Here is a 19,321-nt window from a genome sequence, read left to right on the forward strand (position 1 = left end):
TGATGCTACATGAACAAATCATGCCCAGTTCTTATTTAATTAAACCGCAGGAGCATGGGGACCGAGTGGAAACTGTAATTAATTAAGCTTTCAAAAAGAAAATTGTTCCACATAAAAAAAAAAAATGTTCTTTCCATAATGGTTAGTTATCGCGAGAACACAACGACACTGAAAGGAAACACACGTTATCGCGAGACTGGGGCGTTCCTCCCTTTGTGATTCACGTACATTCTACGTCAGGGTTTCAGCGTAGGCTCGCTGAGCGCGAGAGGCGTTGCGTCCCTCAAAGTGCGTAGCTCGAGTAAAATCGGCGAGAAGGGGGAATGTCGGCTTGTGAATGATCGGTTTTCGAGGCGGCAGGGAGCGTCAACGTTATGGGTGAGCCTGCTGCGGTCAGATACTGTCGCGACTTTTTCAGCAACACTTGTTATAAACTCCAACTGTGATCATTTGTGTTGGATTTGTTTCGCTTATTGAACTATTTGGCTTTGCCGCTGTTGAGCTTCTGCAGTTGTCTGAGCAACCAACGCCCAGTCGTCCGCCTACAGTTTGATGGTGTGCTAGCATGCTAGCTAGCTACCTAGCTAGTTGTTAGCCTGGGTGTCGCTAGCAGGCTGCATGATCTAACCGGAGTGTCATTTCCTGTCTTAAGCTCTTCAGCAAAGTAGTCTAGTAAACGTTTTTTATGTGTATTATAATCGAACATATTAAACCACGTTAACATTCCCTTAAAGATGACGGTATTTTGTTTTAAAAATGTGCCTACAAATACTACCAATTTGACTAACGAGCTAAGTAAGTGTCGTATGTTGGATTAAACAGCTCGCGTTTAATGCTAACTTGTTTGAACCTATGGGGAAAGGAAATGTAACGATTGAACTTTGGATCATATTCTGTTTAAACGAGGTACTGTTAGATATAAGCGCATAATGTGGAATATTCTCCCAGTATCTAAGCATTACATTTGTACGTGAAAATCTATTCAAAGTGCTGCTTCAAATAGGGCGAGCGACCACTTTGTGTCGTCTGTGTGCCCGTGATGGGGGTTGCATTAGTGTGCGATCAATAATTTGATTAAACTGCCATGTGTAGCATCTAGGTTAGGCAGTCGAAGCCAAACCAGGAAGATGTGTCAGGGTTAGGTATAAGGAGGTTACGGCTGCCATCTAATCTGGATTACAGTGGATCTAGTACCTCAAGGTTCATGTTTTGACTTTAAGTTCATTGGCCTCTGCCTTCAAGGCAGAAAACTGCACCTGGTTTCCCCTCAAACTGAAACAACAAACTGTGTTCCGCTGAGGAAAATCTTTTTTAAAATCTGCTTGAGCATACTATAAGTTAGTCCTCAACCTGCCACCACTTCCTTTATCAGAGCTGACAGACATAACCGGAAAGGCAACAGGCAGCTGTCATTTTAAAATGAGAGTCCTCAAATTTTCCGCTCAGCATTTTTGATTGCTTTGATAAGAGATGATTGCAGTCGATGTGCAGGGTAATGTTTTTGCAAAATCCATAGTTTAATGATTCACAAACTAAAGCTGTAAAATGCTGCAGAGACTAATACTGCACATCCTGTAGGCAAATGAGCAAATTAAGTCAGAGCGTCACACAGAAGACATGTGGGCTGTAGTTGGTAGGCAGGAGATGCTCCAGCGTAAGAGACAAAAATCCACTCCTAGCCACGGGCGAAAAGAAAAAGCTGAAACAGTCAATGGACCTTGCTTTATGGTGCTACTGACATTAAAGGAGCAAGTGGAGTGGAATATGTACAACACTGGCCAAGTGTCTGTGTTGTTACAGTGTAGATCATGAATCATTTTGCCCCAGGCTTCTCAGCTTGGGAAACTGATGCTGGACAGAGAATGGGTTGTTTGTCAGATGGCCTGACATTGATTTTCTGTTGCTTTTTTGTTTTTGTGCTCTCTCCCTTTGCTTTCTGACCCTGGAAATGCTGCCTTTTCCTGCACACTGGGACCACATCACATTGATCTGCATCAAACAGCTGTAAGTATTAAAATTATGTCTATGATTTAAATAACTGCCATTGCGTATGGACAAGCAGCATTCAGGTCTGAAGAGCATTATTTTGAAAATGTATTGTCCAACTTTAAATCTACTTGAAGGGAACATAAGGATTCCGGTGTTTTCCTTTTTTTCCGGTTTGGGCAGCGTGGGAATACAGCTTAAAACTTTTCTTTTAAGCATTGCAGCTCACGCAGGGGAGCGAGATTAAATATCTTTATCGTTTTGATGTATGTATTTCTTTTTTCTGTCTTACAGCAGCAAAAGAATCTGGAGGGATATGTCGGCTTTGCAAGCCTCCCAAACCAAGTGTACAGGAAGTCTGTCAAGAGGGGCTTTGAGTTCACCCTGATGGTTGTTGGTAAGAAGAACACACACTGCTGTGTTTGCGCATGTTTTTAATGAATCATTTCATTGTATTTGTTGCGGTTGGCGTTACAGTCTGTGGTTTGTTTTTTTGGAGAGCACGAGAGAGATTTTTTGTGTGCATGTGTGTGGAGCCATATTTTTGTGCAAGGGACATGCCCCAAGCTTTGTAGTGTTAATTTCTGAGTTGGAGAGGAGGGGACCATTGCTGGTATTCAAATTAATCTTAATGTCACTGTCCTCGACTTTTTCTGCCAGAGCAGACACATTTGGGATGCATTTATCTAGAGCTGCACTCAGCAAATCAAAAATGCAGACATTCTTTTAAAATGCCTGGATGTGGTGGTTGACACCGGGCCAAGATCCTCCTCGGCTGATCAGTCCCTGTTTGGAGGGAAAATGCTTCCTCGGGTCAAAACCATTTCCTGTGGTGGGACCAGCAGAATTCGTACCCAGCATGCCTCTAAGAATAGCACATCTCCCGTTGTGATAGCAACACTTCGTTTCTACAGGCTTTTTGCTTACAGTACTGCTGAGACGCGTCAGTCAGTGTGCGGTCTTTTCATTGCTGTTATTTACATTAGAAAATCCTCATGAAAGGCCACTTGAATTTCATTTTCTCTTGTTCACGCAGTGCCCTCTGTACAAGCTGCTGGTTGGTCACCAAGTGGTCCTCTGGGACCTGTGAATGCTTTAATGTGTTTTTGACAAATAACCTCGTTTTGGGAACAATTTCAGAAAAAGATAGAAAAGGTTTTGCATCTAGCAACAAGGAAAGTAGAGGAGGCCCTTTGGGATTGGTGATAGTTAAATGCCTGCCATTGTTTTTTTGGAATCACTCTCTTCCATGGACACACACGCAATATTAAGCTTTCCTTGGCTCTGATGAGCTGTGTGCCCACATGTCCCTGCCGCGCAACGCAATGCGTCACCAATGTGGTGTGAAAGAGAAAAAGAGGAGGATGAAAGATAAAGGCAGGGAACGAGAGAGATGGGACCGGTAATACCAGCAGCAACTGGCACGTCTGCCCATGCCTAATGAAACTCATAACCCAACAACCTGTTCACTCCACATTGCAATCAGCTCATTTCACAGGCCTGTCATCATTTCATATTGCAGTTCTCTTAACAAGTGCAGACTCATAGCGCATTTTTACATGCCAAGCGTAAAACCAACGGCAGACAAATGTTACAGAATGAGCTCCAAAAATTAGCCTTTGGCTGTAGCTTGGGTGTAAATGGTGGCTCATTAAATATTGACTTGTGGCCATCAGCCAAGGCAGGCAGTGTCAGTGGTCATTTCCACTAATGATCCTTTTCATTGGAGCTTGGAAACTGGGCACACAATGGCCAGCCAAGCTTGAGAAGCCTCCCAGACTGCACAGCCAGTCAGCTGAACATAACAAGAGCCATTGTCAGTGTTGTGTCCTTAGCCTTTGAACTGTAAACCAAAATGGATTAATGTCTTGGGCAAATGTCAGTCTCAACTTTGGATAGCACATGACCTTTAATTGTCTTTATAGATGCCAACAGTGATCTTTGTGTGGATATAATTCAGAGGGTTGGGTTCTTTGTAATAGGAATGTTGTAGTCCAAGTTATGCCAAGCCTTCCCATCTGACCAACAGTCTAAATATAACATGAATATGATTGGTCCATGTGTTCCCCCGACTGATTTTGTCTTCTGCCTTTGCTTTTTTCAGGTGAATCAGGGTTGGGCAAATCCACGTTGATCAACTCTCTGTTCCTCACAGACCTGTATTCAGCAGAGTATCCTGGTCCTTCACATAGAATCAAAAAGACTGTACAGGTACACCTAAACAAATATTTTCTTTGAGCTGAGATGTTTCACATGGTGTAAAAACACTTCCACGGTGTTGGTATGTGCTGCGAACACAAAAAAAAAAAACCAGATGCAGAAGGGAAATTGCTGCAGGCTGTTTTTGTTTAATACAGCTCTAAGTAGATCAAATTTCAGAGTTGGGAGATTGCACAGTTCAATAAACAACATTGAAATGTGTTACAGGCTGTGGCTGGTAACGTTTTCTAACCCACCAACAGCTTTGGCAGCTGTCCAAACCATCATTTTGAAGTTCTATTTAAGTATGTGGCCACAGAACCAACAAATATAGATCTGTGTTTTATACATAATTGCCTACTTAATTATCTGTTTTTTTTCCCCACTGTTTTCAACTATGTAGCTCTCAAGTGGATTAATTGCCTTTCAGCCCGCTAAGATGAATACAGCAAATTAAACTTCTTTGCTCACCAGTTCACAACATCGGATGGAGCATTAACAAAGATACCACATTATTATGAAAGCACACATGAATGGGCTGTTTATAAACATTGTGATTTTTAATATCACAATGCCAGAGAACTTGCTCAATTAAATACAGAATAATTGTCTTTGCCTGTCTCACCATACGTCATGCAAACTGATTAACACAGAGCACAGAAATAGTTGTCCAGGGTTCCTACAGGCACTCAAAAAATATAAAATCAAATAATCTGAGTCCTTTCCCCTTTCTTAAACTGTTCTATCACAAATATAAATGGCACAAACAGCCAGTAATTATAACCCTGAACTGACTCCAACTTTCCCTCATATCCTCTGTACTTTTTAGCCAGTGTGGACATGAAGTGGGTCTTAAATTGTGTTCAAAATAGTCTTAAAAACTGCAAAAAGTCCTAAAGTTAACTTGTTAAAATCACGTGGAAACCTTACCTCTAAGATTCAACTTAACAACATCGTCTGATTATTTTTATGTAGACGAGAAAGAGTCTTACTTTCAGAGTTTATTCGATCTAGCTGTGTTAACAGCTTTCTTGTTTGTAAAAAAATCGTTTTTACCTCTCTGTGAAGAGGTTTGACTGACTCTTTGATAGATGCAGTAAAACCTTATTTTGAAAAGGTCAGACTGACTGTCTGTTCTTTCCATAAAGTCCATCTTACTTAATTACACAACGCTGTCCTGAATGTTTAGTGCCTCAAGTGCTGCACTTTATCTGTCTGGCTCCTGACTGACAGCATTTCTATCTGCAGATGCATGTGTGCGTCTCTGGTTTCTCAACATAGTTAGCTAATAGCACAGTGTGGGATGGCGTGTTGCTACTTGCTGCTAGCTTTAAGTGTTTTTTTTGGTGTGAACTGTATGTGTGAACTGTATGATCTGTGATGCTGCTGCCTCACAGTCATAATGATTTTACATTTCCTAATTCAACCGTTTTAAAGCAGAGTTTGTGGCAGAAGTAAACACAATGTGCCCTTTATTCTGTCTCCTGTGTCAGGTGGAGCAGGCCAAAGTTTTAGTAAAGGAAGGCGGTGTCCAGCTGCTGCTCACAATAGTTGACACCCCAGGGTTTGGAGATGCCGTTGACAACAGCAACTGGTAAGGATCGCCACAACTTCAACCCAGCACAGATCATATTCCTTCACTTACAATCCTTAAAACCCCTCTGACATTCCTAAATCAGGGGGGAGCTTCTCAGTCTTTGATTCTTAATGGAAGCTGTCATTTGTGTCATGCAGCTGGCAGCCAATCATCGACCACATAGACAGCAAGTTCGAAGACTACCTGAACTCAGAATCCCGGGTGAACAGACGGCAGATGCCCGACAGCCGAATCCACTGCTGCCTGTACTTCATCGCCCCCTCAGGACATGGGTGAGTCTGGGACACAAATTAATAACAAAATGAAAGCCATTTTTGTGAATGCTTTTATTCAGAGCGGCCTGCGCCACCCATGCTGTTAATATGTGCTGACCCAGTTAGAATTTCGGAGCTTGAATCACCACTTCCTTGTTACATACAAAGAATAGAGGATGGTCGTAAAGAACGTATTGGATTGGAGAAAGGAAAGGGCTGGGCGCGGGAACAGTGAGAGGAAATGAGTAAAAAAGAGTGGAAGGAGGGAAATGAAGGGTCAAGAATGCCCCAAAGGTCAGAGAAGCAGAGTTGTGACTGGAAGTGAAGGGTGCTGGTTCAGGTCTCTGTGCAGTCTGGAAAATCAAAGGAAGGATCGACAGTAAAGCCCTCACTCATTTGCATTGAGGGTCCAGCTAAGTGGCCAACAGCACGAAGCTGTGGTCGGGCTGAGCAGCTCCTAAGTGTGTGTGGTGAATATGCATGTCGTCTTACTCCATCTTCTACACTCACTGCCTCCAGGCTGTTGCTGTAAATGATCATGTGAGCACAGCAAAATTGCAAAATAAGGGTTAAAACTTCAAGCTTGCAGATGGAATAAAACGAGGAGGGGGGGGCGTGAGCAATACAGCGAGAGACGCTGGCAAAATGCCCAGCAGATGATACTGATCGCCAAATGTTTCATAAAGACACGACTGTATGGAATTTAATCTGTCATGTTTATTATTCCCACCGGATCTGCTACAGCTAGCTGACAGCTCAAATGTGCTCATCTAGTCTTTCCTTTAAAAAGAGTAGGAGTCTTGTGCGATGCACAATCGAGTCAAAGAGTAGAAAGTGTGGGAGTAGTGAAATTGAGACACTTCAGAGGTTATTTCCGCCCCTGAAAACAAAAGGCTGATATTCAGTTGACAACTCATTTAAATGTATTTTTTTCTTTTTGTTTTGGGGGGAATTTATTTATTTTCTTTGGGGTTTTTTTTTTGTTTTTTTTCCAGTTCTATTTATCCACAAAATACCTTTAACTGGATTTAGCTGGATTATATTATATTACCTTTATACATTACAATTGTCTCATCTTTCAAGCAGTCAGCAAACATCTTGATAGGTGACTTTCAAGATAATCAATAAATTGTCCCCATATTCACATATCACACATATCTTCCCCTCATGTATTGTGACGTATATAAAGTTGTCTGATGAAAATAAGTATAATTTCTGCACAGAAGAACTTAAATGGCAGCTAGTCCCTCATTAGAAACTTTGTTTCATGAGTTTAGCTGCTTTGCACAAGATGTCTCCTTCTTCACTACTCGTTTTATGTACACTGGAGGCTTCAAGTTACCTCATCACAGTTGTGTATGCTGACCACTGGACCAGGATTTGACAAATTACAAATTATGCTTTTAGGCCTGCCAGTTAAAATCAGATTTTCACTGAGCACGGAGAAAATTGAATTTATTCAGCGGAAGGACAAGAAGAGAAGAAAAACAAATTTTTGACTTGATAGGGACTCAGAAAAACTCTTAATTTGTCCCCTTTTTGACCTCAGTTTGTTTTTCCACGGCTGAGCTGTTAGACTTTCAAGCCCATGTCCGATTGCAGGTCTGAGTGCTCTTCCAGGCAGTCTCAACACAGCATTTAGCCTTCAGTGAACATAAAATGGCTATCTCTGTTGTTGCTGTTTTTGGGGGTTTTTTTTTGCAGCTAACAGTCTAAACTCAGGTGGAAATAGTCTAAGAATAGATACCTGAGTGCAGACGGGTAACTCAGTAGTTACTGATAGAGTTTGTTTGACCTCCTACCCAGAATTTTGACAATTTTTTTGGGCAGCTTCAAAGAAAATTTAATAATATGCCTTTTTTTCTAGCCCCGATTTATGACTTGGATCAGGTTTAGGTTCAGGATGAATTATTTGCAAATCATCAAAACGCTAAAGTCGAGTATTATCATTATCCATATCCCATCATTTTGCTAATCCCTCAGATTTTAATGCTAGGATCACTTCCGTCTGCTGAAAATCTGCGGTTTCCCCAGCCTCCAGTCAAGACTCTTGACCTTTTTTTCAAAATGAGAAACAAGAATGCAAATGGAGCTTCTGCTGTTTGGATACTGTCGTTTGTGTCCCAGTTCATGTTTATGCAAATGTCCACTGTGTGCTCACATGCCCTTAAAGCTGTTGACCGTGACTTACTGTAAACAATGAAGAAGGCTCTGTCCTGTCCTTCTTTCTCCTCGTGCTTTTTTTTTCTCCTCCTTCCTCGACCTCTCCGTCCGTCCTCTGTGAGACATTGTGTTTGTACAAGCCAGCCCTCTGTACCCACACAAGCAGTATGTTATCCTTGAGGATGGGCAGCGTATGTTCTCATACACACACACACACACACACACACACACACAGAGCATCCCCTCATAACACCAGCTGACAGCTCTCACGCAGAATCACAATGACCTCCCAACACTGAGAGACAATCTGGACATTGAGCACGCGGCTGAACTGTGGTGGCCGCTTTTCTGAGGACGGTGACTCATGGTGGAAAAGATCACCCACACCAATCTCTGCTAAATCATTAAATGCGGCTTTCCCCAAACTGTGGTTGAAAACCAATCATCAGAGGGGTTTTCTGACATTGTCAGCATCAGTAAGTAGAGCTGAAAGTCAATTAATCACTTCAGTCATTCATCCAGCGAAAATAACATGAATATGCTGCGATTTCATATGTTCCAGCTTCTTAAATGTGCAGATTTGCTGCTCCTCTTTGTCAGCTGTCATCGTAAAGTGAATACATTTCAGTTTGGGACATTTAGGTCAAACAAAACAAGACATTTTTAGACATGACCTCAGGCTATGAGAAGTTGTAATGGGCATTTTCCCCTTTTTGACGACATCTCATTGATAATTTATCCAACATTTAGTGTGCTCCATTGACTCAGATATTGCTGCTGTACAAAGAAGCTATGAAATATTGATGTCAGCCAACATTTGGCAATAAGCAGTTAGTCAGTCTACTCATACTTCTGTTAGTCATACAGTGTTTGCTGATGTGCATGTGTCCTGCTCCATGGACCAGCTGTTGTCATTCATTGTTGGGTTTATCATAAAAGTTTATCATACTCATTGGGCGTGCAACAGCATCAGATTTGTTAATGATGTTTGTAGGATCATCAGTAGATTTAATCTGATGAGTAGAGAAGCAGTGAAGTAGTTTTATTGTAATAACTGTTGTTTTTAGCGGTTACATCCAGGTTTCACTGCAGCACTATGTGTTTTTTAAATAGATCTGCATGGCTGTTGGCAACGTGACAAACACGCATCCCACTGTTCATACTGTATCAGATTCTGCTTCAGGCAGTTCAGCTCAGACGGATATTTCCACTGTAACTTCAAAGAGTGAAATAAAGATTATATCGAAATGCGAAGCTATAACTCAGTAATTCAGCCATGTCAAATGTTATTTATTTATCCCACAAACAGCCAAGAATAGCAACGCTTTCTCACGACTTTAAGGTCATTTTCTTAGACATTACAAACATAAGTCAGGCGTCACAGATGCTTCTCTATATTTGGTTAAGCTCCATTTCTGCTTGTGTCGTCTGAAGAAGGGCCGACCGAGAAAACGTTATCAAAAGTAAATCCAAAAGCCAGTCAGCCGCAAAAATGTTGCATTTGGTCCTAAAATTACAAAAAACTAACTCCGCAAATGTTTGTTTGAATGGCTAGAAAACAATTTACAGTATATCAATATTAAGTACAAGGTACAGAGTGTTAGAACATGGTTTGAGACAGCTTGCGGAACTCCTTGTAAATCTGTATCTTTATCTGCGTGCAGACTGAAGCCCTTGGACATTGAGTTCATGAAACGGTTGCATGAGAAAGTCAATGTCATCCCGCTGATCGCCAAAGCAGACACCCTCACCCCAGAGGAATGCCAACAGTTCAAGAAACAGGTCAGTAGTTTCCCCAGCTGCACACCACTGCAGAAAAAAAAAATATCCAAGAGCGTTTTTTTTCTTTTTCACTGTGGTCATCGGTATCTTGGCAGAGACGTGCATCCTGAAGCAAACCCAAATAAAGTAGAACCTCTTTGGTGCTACAGCTGTTTGTGTGACGATGTGTGGAAGGTTTTCTGTAAATTATTTATTTGTATAAACACAAAAAGAAAGTTTTGCTCTAACCATGTAAGACATTAAAAGTGTTACGAAGACATGTAAGACGCAAAAATCTTCAAGGCAGAGTATAGAGAGTATATCTCTTGATTGAATTGATGTATTTTTCCCGACTCATCATTAGATTAAGAAGACTAATGTTTCCAATTAACTCTGCCGGAAGTTTCTGAAAGATCCTCTCTTTTGCTGCCAGATCATGCGGGAAATCCAAGAGCACAAAATCAAGATCTACGAGTTCCCCGAGACAGACGACGAAGAAGAGAACAAGCTGGTGAAGAAGATAAAGGTACAATATGCCACCTGACAGGTCATATTATATATGTAATCCAGACTCAGGCATTTATGTTAATTGTGTCAAATGTTGCTCTTTTACTAGGACAAGTTGCCGCTGGCTGTGGTAGGAAGCAACACCATCATCGAGGTGAACAGCAAGAGGGTCAGAGGGAGACAATACCCCTGGGGGGTTGCAGAAGGTATGAAGGTTTAGTGACCGCAGTGAAAAATGCTTAAATTGCGAATTTCACTTGGAAGAAATTGAATAAGTGATGCATTCAAATGAATTCACCTGAAGAAATTGAATAAGTGATGCATTCAAATGAATTCGGGCAACTGATGAAATTGGTAGGAGTCATAAAAATAAATCGGATCAAATATGAATAAACGTAAGAATGTTGTGTTATTCTCCAACAAGTAAGGACAGTTGGACAGCATTCCTGAGAGCAGGAACTGAACATTACTTACAACAACTCAAACCTGAGATGTTAGTGAATGTCTGAATAAACAAGGCTACACAGTTATTATTCCGATAATTGTCTGACTGGCTTCTTGTTTTCTCTCCTAGTTGAGAACAGCGACCACTGTGACTTCACCATCCTCAGGGACATGCTCATCAGGTACAAACATGATAAGTGACCTGTAACATTTACAGTTAATAAACAACTCAGTTAACCAGGCAGTCAATAAATAGAGACCGTTTAAGTTCAGGATCTCTGATGATAAAGGATCTTAGAGGTATCAGAGTTTTAATAAATAAAATCAATATCAGTCTTTGTTTAACTGCAATAATGATGTTGCCGAAGAAGCATTTTGAAACTTTACTCAAAGAGCTTATTAAATATATTGAATTGTTTGTTTGTCTGTCTCTAGAACTCACATGCAGGACCTGAAGGACGTGACAAACAACGTCCACTATGAAAACTACCGCAGCAGGAAGCTGGCCGCTGTCACCTACAACGGAGTGGACAACAACAGGGCTAAAGGTCAACTGTCCACCAAGTAAGTGCTGGACAAAGTTCACTAAAGACAACAGCTGTAGTCGATGCACGCAGGACAGGTTCACTTCTATGTGATCTATTATTACAGTATTTAAACCTGCAAACTGTAGAATAGAACAGGAGCTCTGAACTGCTGGTTACCTACCTCAGTCGTCTGTTAATTATGATATTTACAAGCATCTCAATTTATTTTGATATGCTGATTGTAATTGATTGATACCATTTTAACCTTCGACATGTGTTAAGGCAAGTGTGATACATTCGTTAAACAGGGTATGTGCAAAGGCTGTAGATTTATTACAAAATTGAATTTCTGAAAGACCAAAACATTTTCCTCTCGAGATATAATGACAAATGATTTTGGGACATATCGTCTGATTTCCCATAATTACATTCTACTTTGTGTTGTTTTAAAAAGGTCTTTGAAATTCTTAAATTTAACTTGATGAAACCTGCAGAAATCCTTAAAAAGCAGCATGAGAGCGAGTTGCAGACTGAGTTGTTGTCACTTTATTTACTCCTGTCCTATATTTAGGTTCCAGGTAACGGAAAAAGTCTGCGTTCACACGTCTCAACATGCGATGATTTTTGCTTTTGTCGAAACCTCTGACTGTACTACTTTGCATAAAATCAAGCCACTGATGTTTTGTTTTAATCGGTTTCCATTCAAAGCACCACGCTGCTTTCTCATTCATGTAGACACAAGCAAATGGCTAACTCACTCAGCTATAATTCTGGCTCCACGGCTGAATACAGGCCTCACACCGCTAATGCTAACACACAGCTAAACATTGGATCGACTCTGTTAATACACTTGACACCCAGCTCACAAAGCTGACTTTATTATTTCCAAGCTTTCATTTTTTCCATTTGCAGTGAAAAAGTGGCCGAGATCACAGAACACGTCTAAAAGATGTTTTTAGTGCATGACCTCATTATTGCATGCTGTGTGTGTCTGTGCGTGCGTGCGTGCGTGTGTCTGTGTGTGCGTGTTTGGTTGAATGTGTTTTTGTTTTTTAGACTTGACACAGTTGAAGGAATGTAAGTGGTCATTTTTTTTTTCACTTTTTTTTGAGACCCTTGTGAATGAGCTCTCTCCCTCCTTCCTCTTTTACTCCCAAGTTGGCTGCATTTGGGTGTTTTCTTTCCTCCATGTTGAATTACTGTAGGTTTTTCTTCCCCCCCCCCGACTTCCCCCCTGTCAGTAGATATTTCCAGGAACAGCGGGAGAAAAACTATGAATTGCCACACTCATGGATATAGTTTGAGGGCTATGACTGTGACAAACAGAACTCTTTTCCACTGTCGCATTTATTGCTGCTGCTTCCACCTCCTGCTGCTGCTTGGAGTAATAACAGAGACCTGCACATGAGAGTAATGGAGTAGTTAAGAATGACTGCGAGATGCACGACATTAACATCAAATCAAAGCTACAGCTGATGATGCATTCCACCTTTAGTTGTCGGTGTAAACCACATCCGTAAACCTTGGCCTCACACACTTTAAACACATCAGAAACAAAATGACAAATTCAGGAAATCTCTCGACTGAAATAACCAAACCAAAGTTTTACATTCGCATTGCCTTGTTCCTCTTTGCATTGGTAATGCGCTCAACCCAAGCGAAGTATTATGCACTTCTTGCAAGTGAGCACTCTGGCTCACCCAGGTTACATGGTTGGACTAACAGAGGCCTCCCTATTAGAAGTCACTGTACCATCAGAATGATCTTGAAGCTCTTATTATAATGTTGCTTTAGGATCGCATTGTTGTCTCCTTTAGCATCACCTCTTTTATTGTTTAAGTCGGTCATAACACCGTCGTCTGTCCCGACTATACAGTCGTCACAATCACAGGTAACCTCTCCATATTTAATGTCAGGTCTCTGTACACTCACACTGCCATAAAACATCCCGGTGAGCTTTACTAACATTTAACCCACCACGTGCACTAACAGTCGGTGTTCACAGGTGCCCTGCAGTAGCTTCGGGGTCCTTCCTCTGGTTCCCAGAGATGTCTCGTGGTCGGTTTGGTCTCCCCGCTCCCTGTCAGCCTTGTCGGATCCCGTCCTCCCTGAGACTTTTCCTTTCCGCCCTCCTGCACCCTGACATGATGCATTCCTTTGGGGAAATGAGGGCCGATTGTTGTCACGATTATAATTTAAGATTCGCACAGATCTTCTGCACAGCTTTCAGTCGGCCTAGGAGAGGAAACGTTGCATGTGTTACTTGCTGTTTCATATGAAAGTAAAACATGCTCCTCGTGCTCCTTTCTCTTGATCGTCTTTTTCTTCCTCACGTTGAAATAAGATTTCTGCGTGCAGAACAAATTGGGTCAAAGAGTTGAGTTTGTCAAATACACTTAATTAACTTAACTGAGTTCAGTTAATTATCGTGACAACTCTTGTAATTACTGTTCACACTTTATCAGCAGACTGATGAGTAGGCCGGTGCTGGTGATGCTCTGCAGTGCAGGTCTAAATGTGTGTCTTTGTGTGCTTGTGTGTGTGTGTGCGTGTGTTTGTGCAGGAGTCCCCTGGCCCAGATGGAGGAGGAACGACGGGAGCATGTGACTAAGATGAAGAAGATGGAGATGGAGATGGAGCAGGTGTTTGAGATGAAAGTCAAGGAAAAAGTGCAGAAGCTCAAAGACTCTGAAGCTGAGGTAAAAACACGCGCGCGCACAAACACACGTACGTGTGTGGTTTGATGGATTCTGCCGTTCATGTCCTCGTGAAGTTACTCATCTCTGTCTGGGCGCCTTCCTTCCTCTTATGCTGACGTGTTTTTAGTGGTTAGATGTGCGAGGGAGCTTATGAGAGAGTGTTGCTGTTTTGTGTCAATTGATGTTCGTTTTTTTCTTGTTCCCTCTTTTGTACCCGGCAGTTAATTTGTTTGTCTGCCTGCAGTTAACGTGTGTGTAACGTGCAGACTGATGGCATTATGTCTGCGTCGAACAATATCTGGTGATGATGGAAACAGTCGACATGTTTTTTCTTTTTTATTATTATTATTTCCGGGTGTGTAAATCATTGCAACAAAATCAAAATGCACCACAACTCAACGCGACAGGTTGTTATAGTTTTTTGTAACGCTGATAAAATGGAATATGAAGTCAGAGCCGGAACCAAAGCTTAGAACCATGAAATGAAACATTAAGTTTCCCCTCTCATGAATTTAATATTGACTTCAAGCCTTTTTTTCTGTCCAAGCATTCTCCCTTGTTTAGTGTTTGTTAAATCAGCTGAACATTTCGCTCTTTGTTTCGTGGTTTTTCTTTTTACCAACACCAAAAAAAAAAAAATATTGCAGCACAACGAGGCTCTTTGATTCAGTTGGAGTACTATCTGTTCGAAGGCTTGTCTCTTTTCACTCTGGTTAGTGGGTATTGTAAACTGCAGAAACATAGAAGAGAAAGCACTGACCGTCTCTTCTTTCCTGTGTCTCTCTGCAGCTTCAGCGGCGTCACGAGCAGATGAAGAAGAACCTGGAGGCTCAGCACAAGGAGCTGGAGGAGAAGAGACGCGTGTTTGAGGAGGAGAGGGCAAACTGGGAGGCCCAGCAGCGCCTGGAGCAGCAGAAATTGGAGGCTTCCAGGTACAATGATCACACTCACTCAGTTTTTTTTTGACAAACCCAAGTATTTAGGCTCCTATACAACACACTGGGGGACTGACTTTAAGTATTGTTGGAGGGTAAATGGTGGACAGTAATGGATTAGTGTCACCTTGTGGACATCTGATCTTCCCGCAGAAAGTGGTCTGTCTGTGTTTGCAGTGCTGGTTTTGGAGACATTTATTTTATTGCTACGAGCTTTTTGCTTTATTGTTTTGACTGGTTTGACAGAGCTTATGTATTTCTTTTTTTTTTTTAAAGAATATTTCATAATTGCTGTATTTTTCATATTGCTGGAGAGAAAGATATCGCAATGTGAGTTTTTTCCAGCATCGTGCAGGGCTACTAGTAGCAACTGTTTCCAACTGAGCCCACCACGTGAAACCAGTGAGAGCACAGACAAATTGAGAATTCTCTCATGTGAAGAAGATCGATGTTTGGTCAGCGTGATCGAAACCGATGGGTGTATTCAGCCAGCAAAAATGGGTCACAAGTGCACTTTAATTACCTTGTTGAAAGGGTCACAGTGCAAAAATGTTCAGGAACCGTCGCTGCGGACAACATATACAGTGTTATTCGGGATAAATGCATCAGTACTGTGTAGGCTTTTTTTATATCTTATTTCTTACAGATATAACTTATAAAGTGATGTTTGAATTTGCTGCTCAAAGATGTGAAACTAAAGTGTGTGTTTCTCCTCTTCTGCAGGACCCTGGAGAAAAACAAAAAGAAAGGCAAGATCTTTTAAGACGCAGTCGGCAGGACCACCCCGGCTCGAGTTAATATTGTTTGCCAACGTTGCCGGTCAGGACGCCAGTGTGTGGCGCTGACATCACCCACCTCCCTCTCCCTTCTTCTCCCCTCCCTCCCTTCTTCTCCCTTCCCTTCCCTCCCTTCTCCCCTCCCCCCTTCTTCTCTACCCCTCTTGTCCCCTGTCCCCGCTCTGTCTGCCAGCACCGCTGCGCTCCTGCTCCCAGCCACTAGAGGGGGGTACTGGGGGTATTATGGGTATGTGAGGAGGTGAAGGGGGTCCTCATGTACGTACAGAGCCGCCACCACAGAGCCCCCTCGCTGCCTCGGGACTCATCATCAAAGAATGTGTTTTCCCTTAACGACAGAAATAAACCCTTTTTAGAAAGGCCAAACCCATATTATTATTCTAATTATTATTATTGATGTTATTATTATTGTTGTTGTTATAACTGAATACTGTCCCTGCCCCCCCCCCCCCCCCCCACCCCCCCCCCCCCCCACCCTCCCCACTTGCTGCTCTCTTTTCTTTTTTCATCCCAAGGTTGCTTTTAAAGGACTGATGTGTACAGTTTTACAGAGAGCACTGCAGACACAAAATAAATAAATACCCCTGGGTCATGTTTGACTGTTTTACAATCAAGTTCTGGTGGATTTAATGTGTTTACAGATAAAATGAGCGTACCAGTATATGAACATTAACCCGATCTTCCATCGTGTATTAAAGTCAGAAGAGGACGAGGCATTGACTAATCCTTTTTTGTTTTGAGCGGTAAACCTTTAACCCGCCTCCTTTCAGTGCGCCAGTCAGCAGAGAAACCTGAGATCATGAAAAACAATAAAATGCACCTTGGGCCTTTTTATAGATAAAAAAACAAAAAAAAACAATGGCTAAAGCTTCTCTTTTTTCTGAAATGTAACGCTTTCTTTTTCCTCTGTGTTTTAGCTATTTCCATTAGCCTTGGACCACCATTTATAATGTCATCATTAAGTGTTATATTTCACTTTAGTTTATTTTTATATATACCGAGCCAGCTGAAGTAATGACTTCTTTTGTATGTTTAGAAAATCCTCAGAGACTCAAGAGCAGCGTCCACTGTTGATAAGAAACACGCTTTCATATGTTACAGTGATCCTGGACGCTTTAAAAAGAAAAAAAAAAAAATACAATATTTCAATCACTCTGCGGAAACGATCAGTGGGAAATGAAGAGTCAACACCGCAATTTGCTTTGGCTATGTACTCCATCTCTGTATTTTTAATTTTATTTTTCATTTGTATTGTACAAAGTCACTTAATAAACCTGTGATGATACTGAGGAGTGAAATGGTTTATTATGAAAACGTATGGATGCTTTTTTCTTTTCTTTACAGGACTGTTTTTATATCATTAAACTGTGCAGACGCAGTTTTTCACCATGTTGTTTGAACACCAGATGGCGCTGTTTGCCTTAAAATGCTCAGCTTTTGGAAAAGTGGCAAACGACTCAATTTAAATTCTTAATTCTTCAATATTTCTTTAATTAATTAAATAAATAACACGCAAAATAGAAGTTTTTTTCAATCAGTCAGGAATGAAAGAAAAATAAAGTGAGCAGATTCTTAATCTTCTGTGCAGCTCACATGGCTCCTGCAAGGATAAAAACAGCTGTTAGGCAGATATTCACCTAAATTGTCCCTCACAATATTTAATGTCACTAATAAAAGTATACCTTGATCCTCGAAGCTCCTTTTACCCATCAGTCCAACAAATGTTTGAAATCTGTTCCCTGGGAATGAAAAGATCCGTTAAAATGCAGCAATCCCTTGATAGCTTTTAAAATATGAAGCAAAACAACAAACTTACGTTTACGTGATCTCTGCGATTTTGCTGTTGGAGAAAAGAAACAATATGAGACCTGAACGCAGCAGTCTTAAAAAAATAAATACAGGATTTCTTGGTGTGAAATGCCATCAAATAGAGTACCTGAGTCCTTCCCAATGACTCTCAGATAATGTTGAGATCCTGGATTTCTGCTCATTCTCACGAATATATCTTGAATTTCACCCGAGTTTGGCCATTTGTTCTTTTGGGAGACAAAGAATGCAAAGAAAAATCAAATAATGCTCTTTATCTCTCTTTACATCTGCAGCTAAGTCAAACAAATGATCTTTCCAAGAACTTCTAAACCGAAAAGAAAATTATTATAAGTTATTTTAGATTTTTCCATCCAAAAATCTCCTGGGACGAACTGTTACAGACATGTTTCCGATTCATTACAAAAATGGCAAATCTTAATAGTTTCACAAATATGATTAAGTTTGATGAGTCTTACCTCTTCGATGCCTTCTCTCCAGTTGTCAACTTCCATTTCTTGGCAGAAAACACTTGTGAGAAGCAGCAGAACTATTATAACAAGTTTAACCAGCTCCATCATTGCCAAACTGTGCGTAATTTCAGCCAAACGTCTCCGCATAAAAATATAAATCCGAATCCTTTCAGCCTGGATTATTACTAATGATAAACACTAATGTGTGCAGGTAGTCCACCCCTCACTGCTGAATTATTCAAATGCTGATAGAGAACAGATATCAGCTCGTTTTCACTGGAGGTGCGCCATTGCGCCACGGGGGTCCATTAACGCTCCTTTTACGCACAAGGGCTTTTAGGCACAGCTGGAGTGGATGATGTAGGTCTTCTCTGGCAATTATTCTGTGAGTCACAGGGCTTCCTTTTGACATATGTTGTAATTAGCATGGCTAAATTATAACGCTCAGAAAATGTGAAGATAATGCTGAAATTAGAGTTTGTGAAATACAGTTAATACTGGTAGCCTGAGGATCACTTGGATGACCAGTTCAGTGGTAACATTTGAACTCAAAAACAAATCTGACGTCCTGGCTGTAAAAATATTGTCAGATATAACTGGAAGTGGGAAAAAGACCTCAAAAACAGCCAAAACAAGGAGTTGGATCAATCTATATACCTAACAGACACTTTTAAAGTGTTGTATAATCGCATACTTTAAATTATTGGATTATTATTACTTGTATAAACGTCATTTTAATGTAGAGGAAATGTACTTTACAACAAATCAATCACATTTTGAGAGCTAATCACTTTCATTTATATTATGATGACTATTTGTATTTCCCATGCTTGTTGCTTGTTTAATTTGAGATAAATATTTATGTTACGTGTTTTTGTAAGTAAAATCAAAATTATTGAAGTAACAAAGAAACGACTCTTCCTGCTGAATAAACATGGTTAAAAGTACATTATTAAAAATAATGATAATAATAATAATTAAATTTGTCAGTCATAAACGTTAATATTCACTATTAACGTTCACTATTCAATTTATGTATATATAAAAAAAGACGTCCAGACCAAGAAGTGACAGCTAGACCATTAGGCATGAATTCCTGAAATCTCGCGAGAAGTGGTTGTTTTGTTCAGTTGACTGTACGTTAGCATCTTGAGTTGCTAGCTAAAATCCTCTCTA

The 19,321-nt window shown here is 40.9% G+C and overlaps 2 protein-coding genes across 3 annotated transcripts; one reads left to right on the plus strand and one right to left on the minus strand.

Annotated features, from left to right (window-relative positions):
* The first annotated feature begins 229 nt into the window (after positions 1-229).
* Positions 230-17,151, plus strand: septin7b (septin 7b). 2 transcript variants are annotated; one of them, XM_030393229.1, is made up of 15 exons: positions 230-378; positions 1,407-1,408; positions 2,281-2,383; positions 4,091-4,197; positions 5,679-5,779; positions 5,920-6,054; positions 9,864-9,981; positions 10,394-10,486; positions 10,577-10,673; positions 11,042-11,093; positions 11,347-11,475; positions 12,495-12,515; positions 14,002-14,137; positions 14,927-15,069; positions 15,796-17,151. In XM_030393229.1, the coding sequence occupies exons 1-15, from the start codon at positions 375-377 to the stop codon at positions 15,833-15,835; spliced, it is 1,281 nt and encodes a 426-aa protein (XP_030249089.1). In that variant the 5' UTR covers positions 230-374; the 3' UTR covers positions 15,836-17,151. The 2 variants fall into 2 exon arrangements, with proteins under 2 accessions (XP_030249089.1, XP_030249090.1); XM_030393230.1 differs by lacking the exons at positions 230-378; positions 1,407-1,408 and adding an exon at positions 1,689-2,004.
* Positions 17,040-19,280, minus strand: LOC115567056 (protachykinin). Its single transcript, XM_030393240.1, has 5 exons — positions 18,152-19,280; positions 17,803-17,902; positions 17,683-17,706; positions 17,549-17,605; positions 17,040-17,466 (listed from the first exon to the last, which is right to left on the minus strand). The coding sequence occupies exons 1-5, from the start codon at positions 18,290-18,292 to the stop codon at positions 17,456-17,458; spliced, it is 333 nt and encodes a 110-aa protein (XP_030249100.1). The 5' UTR covers positions 18,293-19,280; the 3' UTR covers positions 17,040-17,455.
* Positions 19,281-19,321: the final 41 nt, after the last annotated feature.

This window comes from Sparus aurata, chromosome 17 (genome assembly GCF_900880675.1).
Source record: "Sparus aurata chromosome 17, fSpaAur1.1, whole genome shotgun sequence".
NCBI classification, from domain to species: Eukaryota; Metazoa; Chordata; class Actinopteri; order Spariformes; family Sparidae; genus Sparus; species Sparus aurata.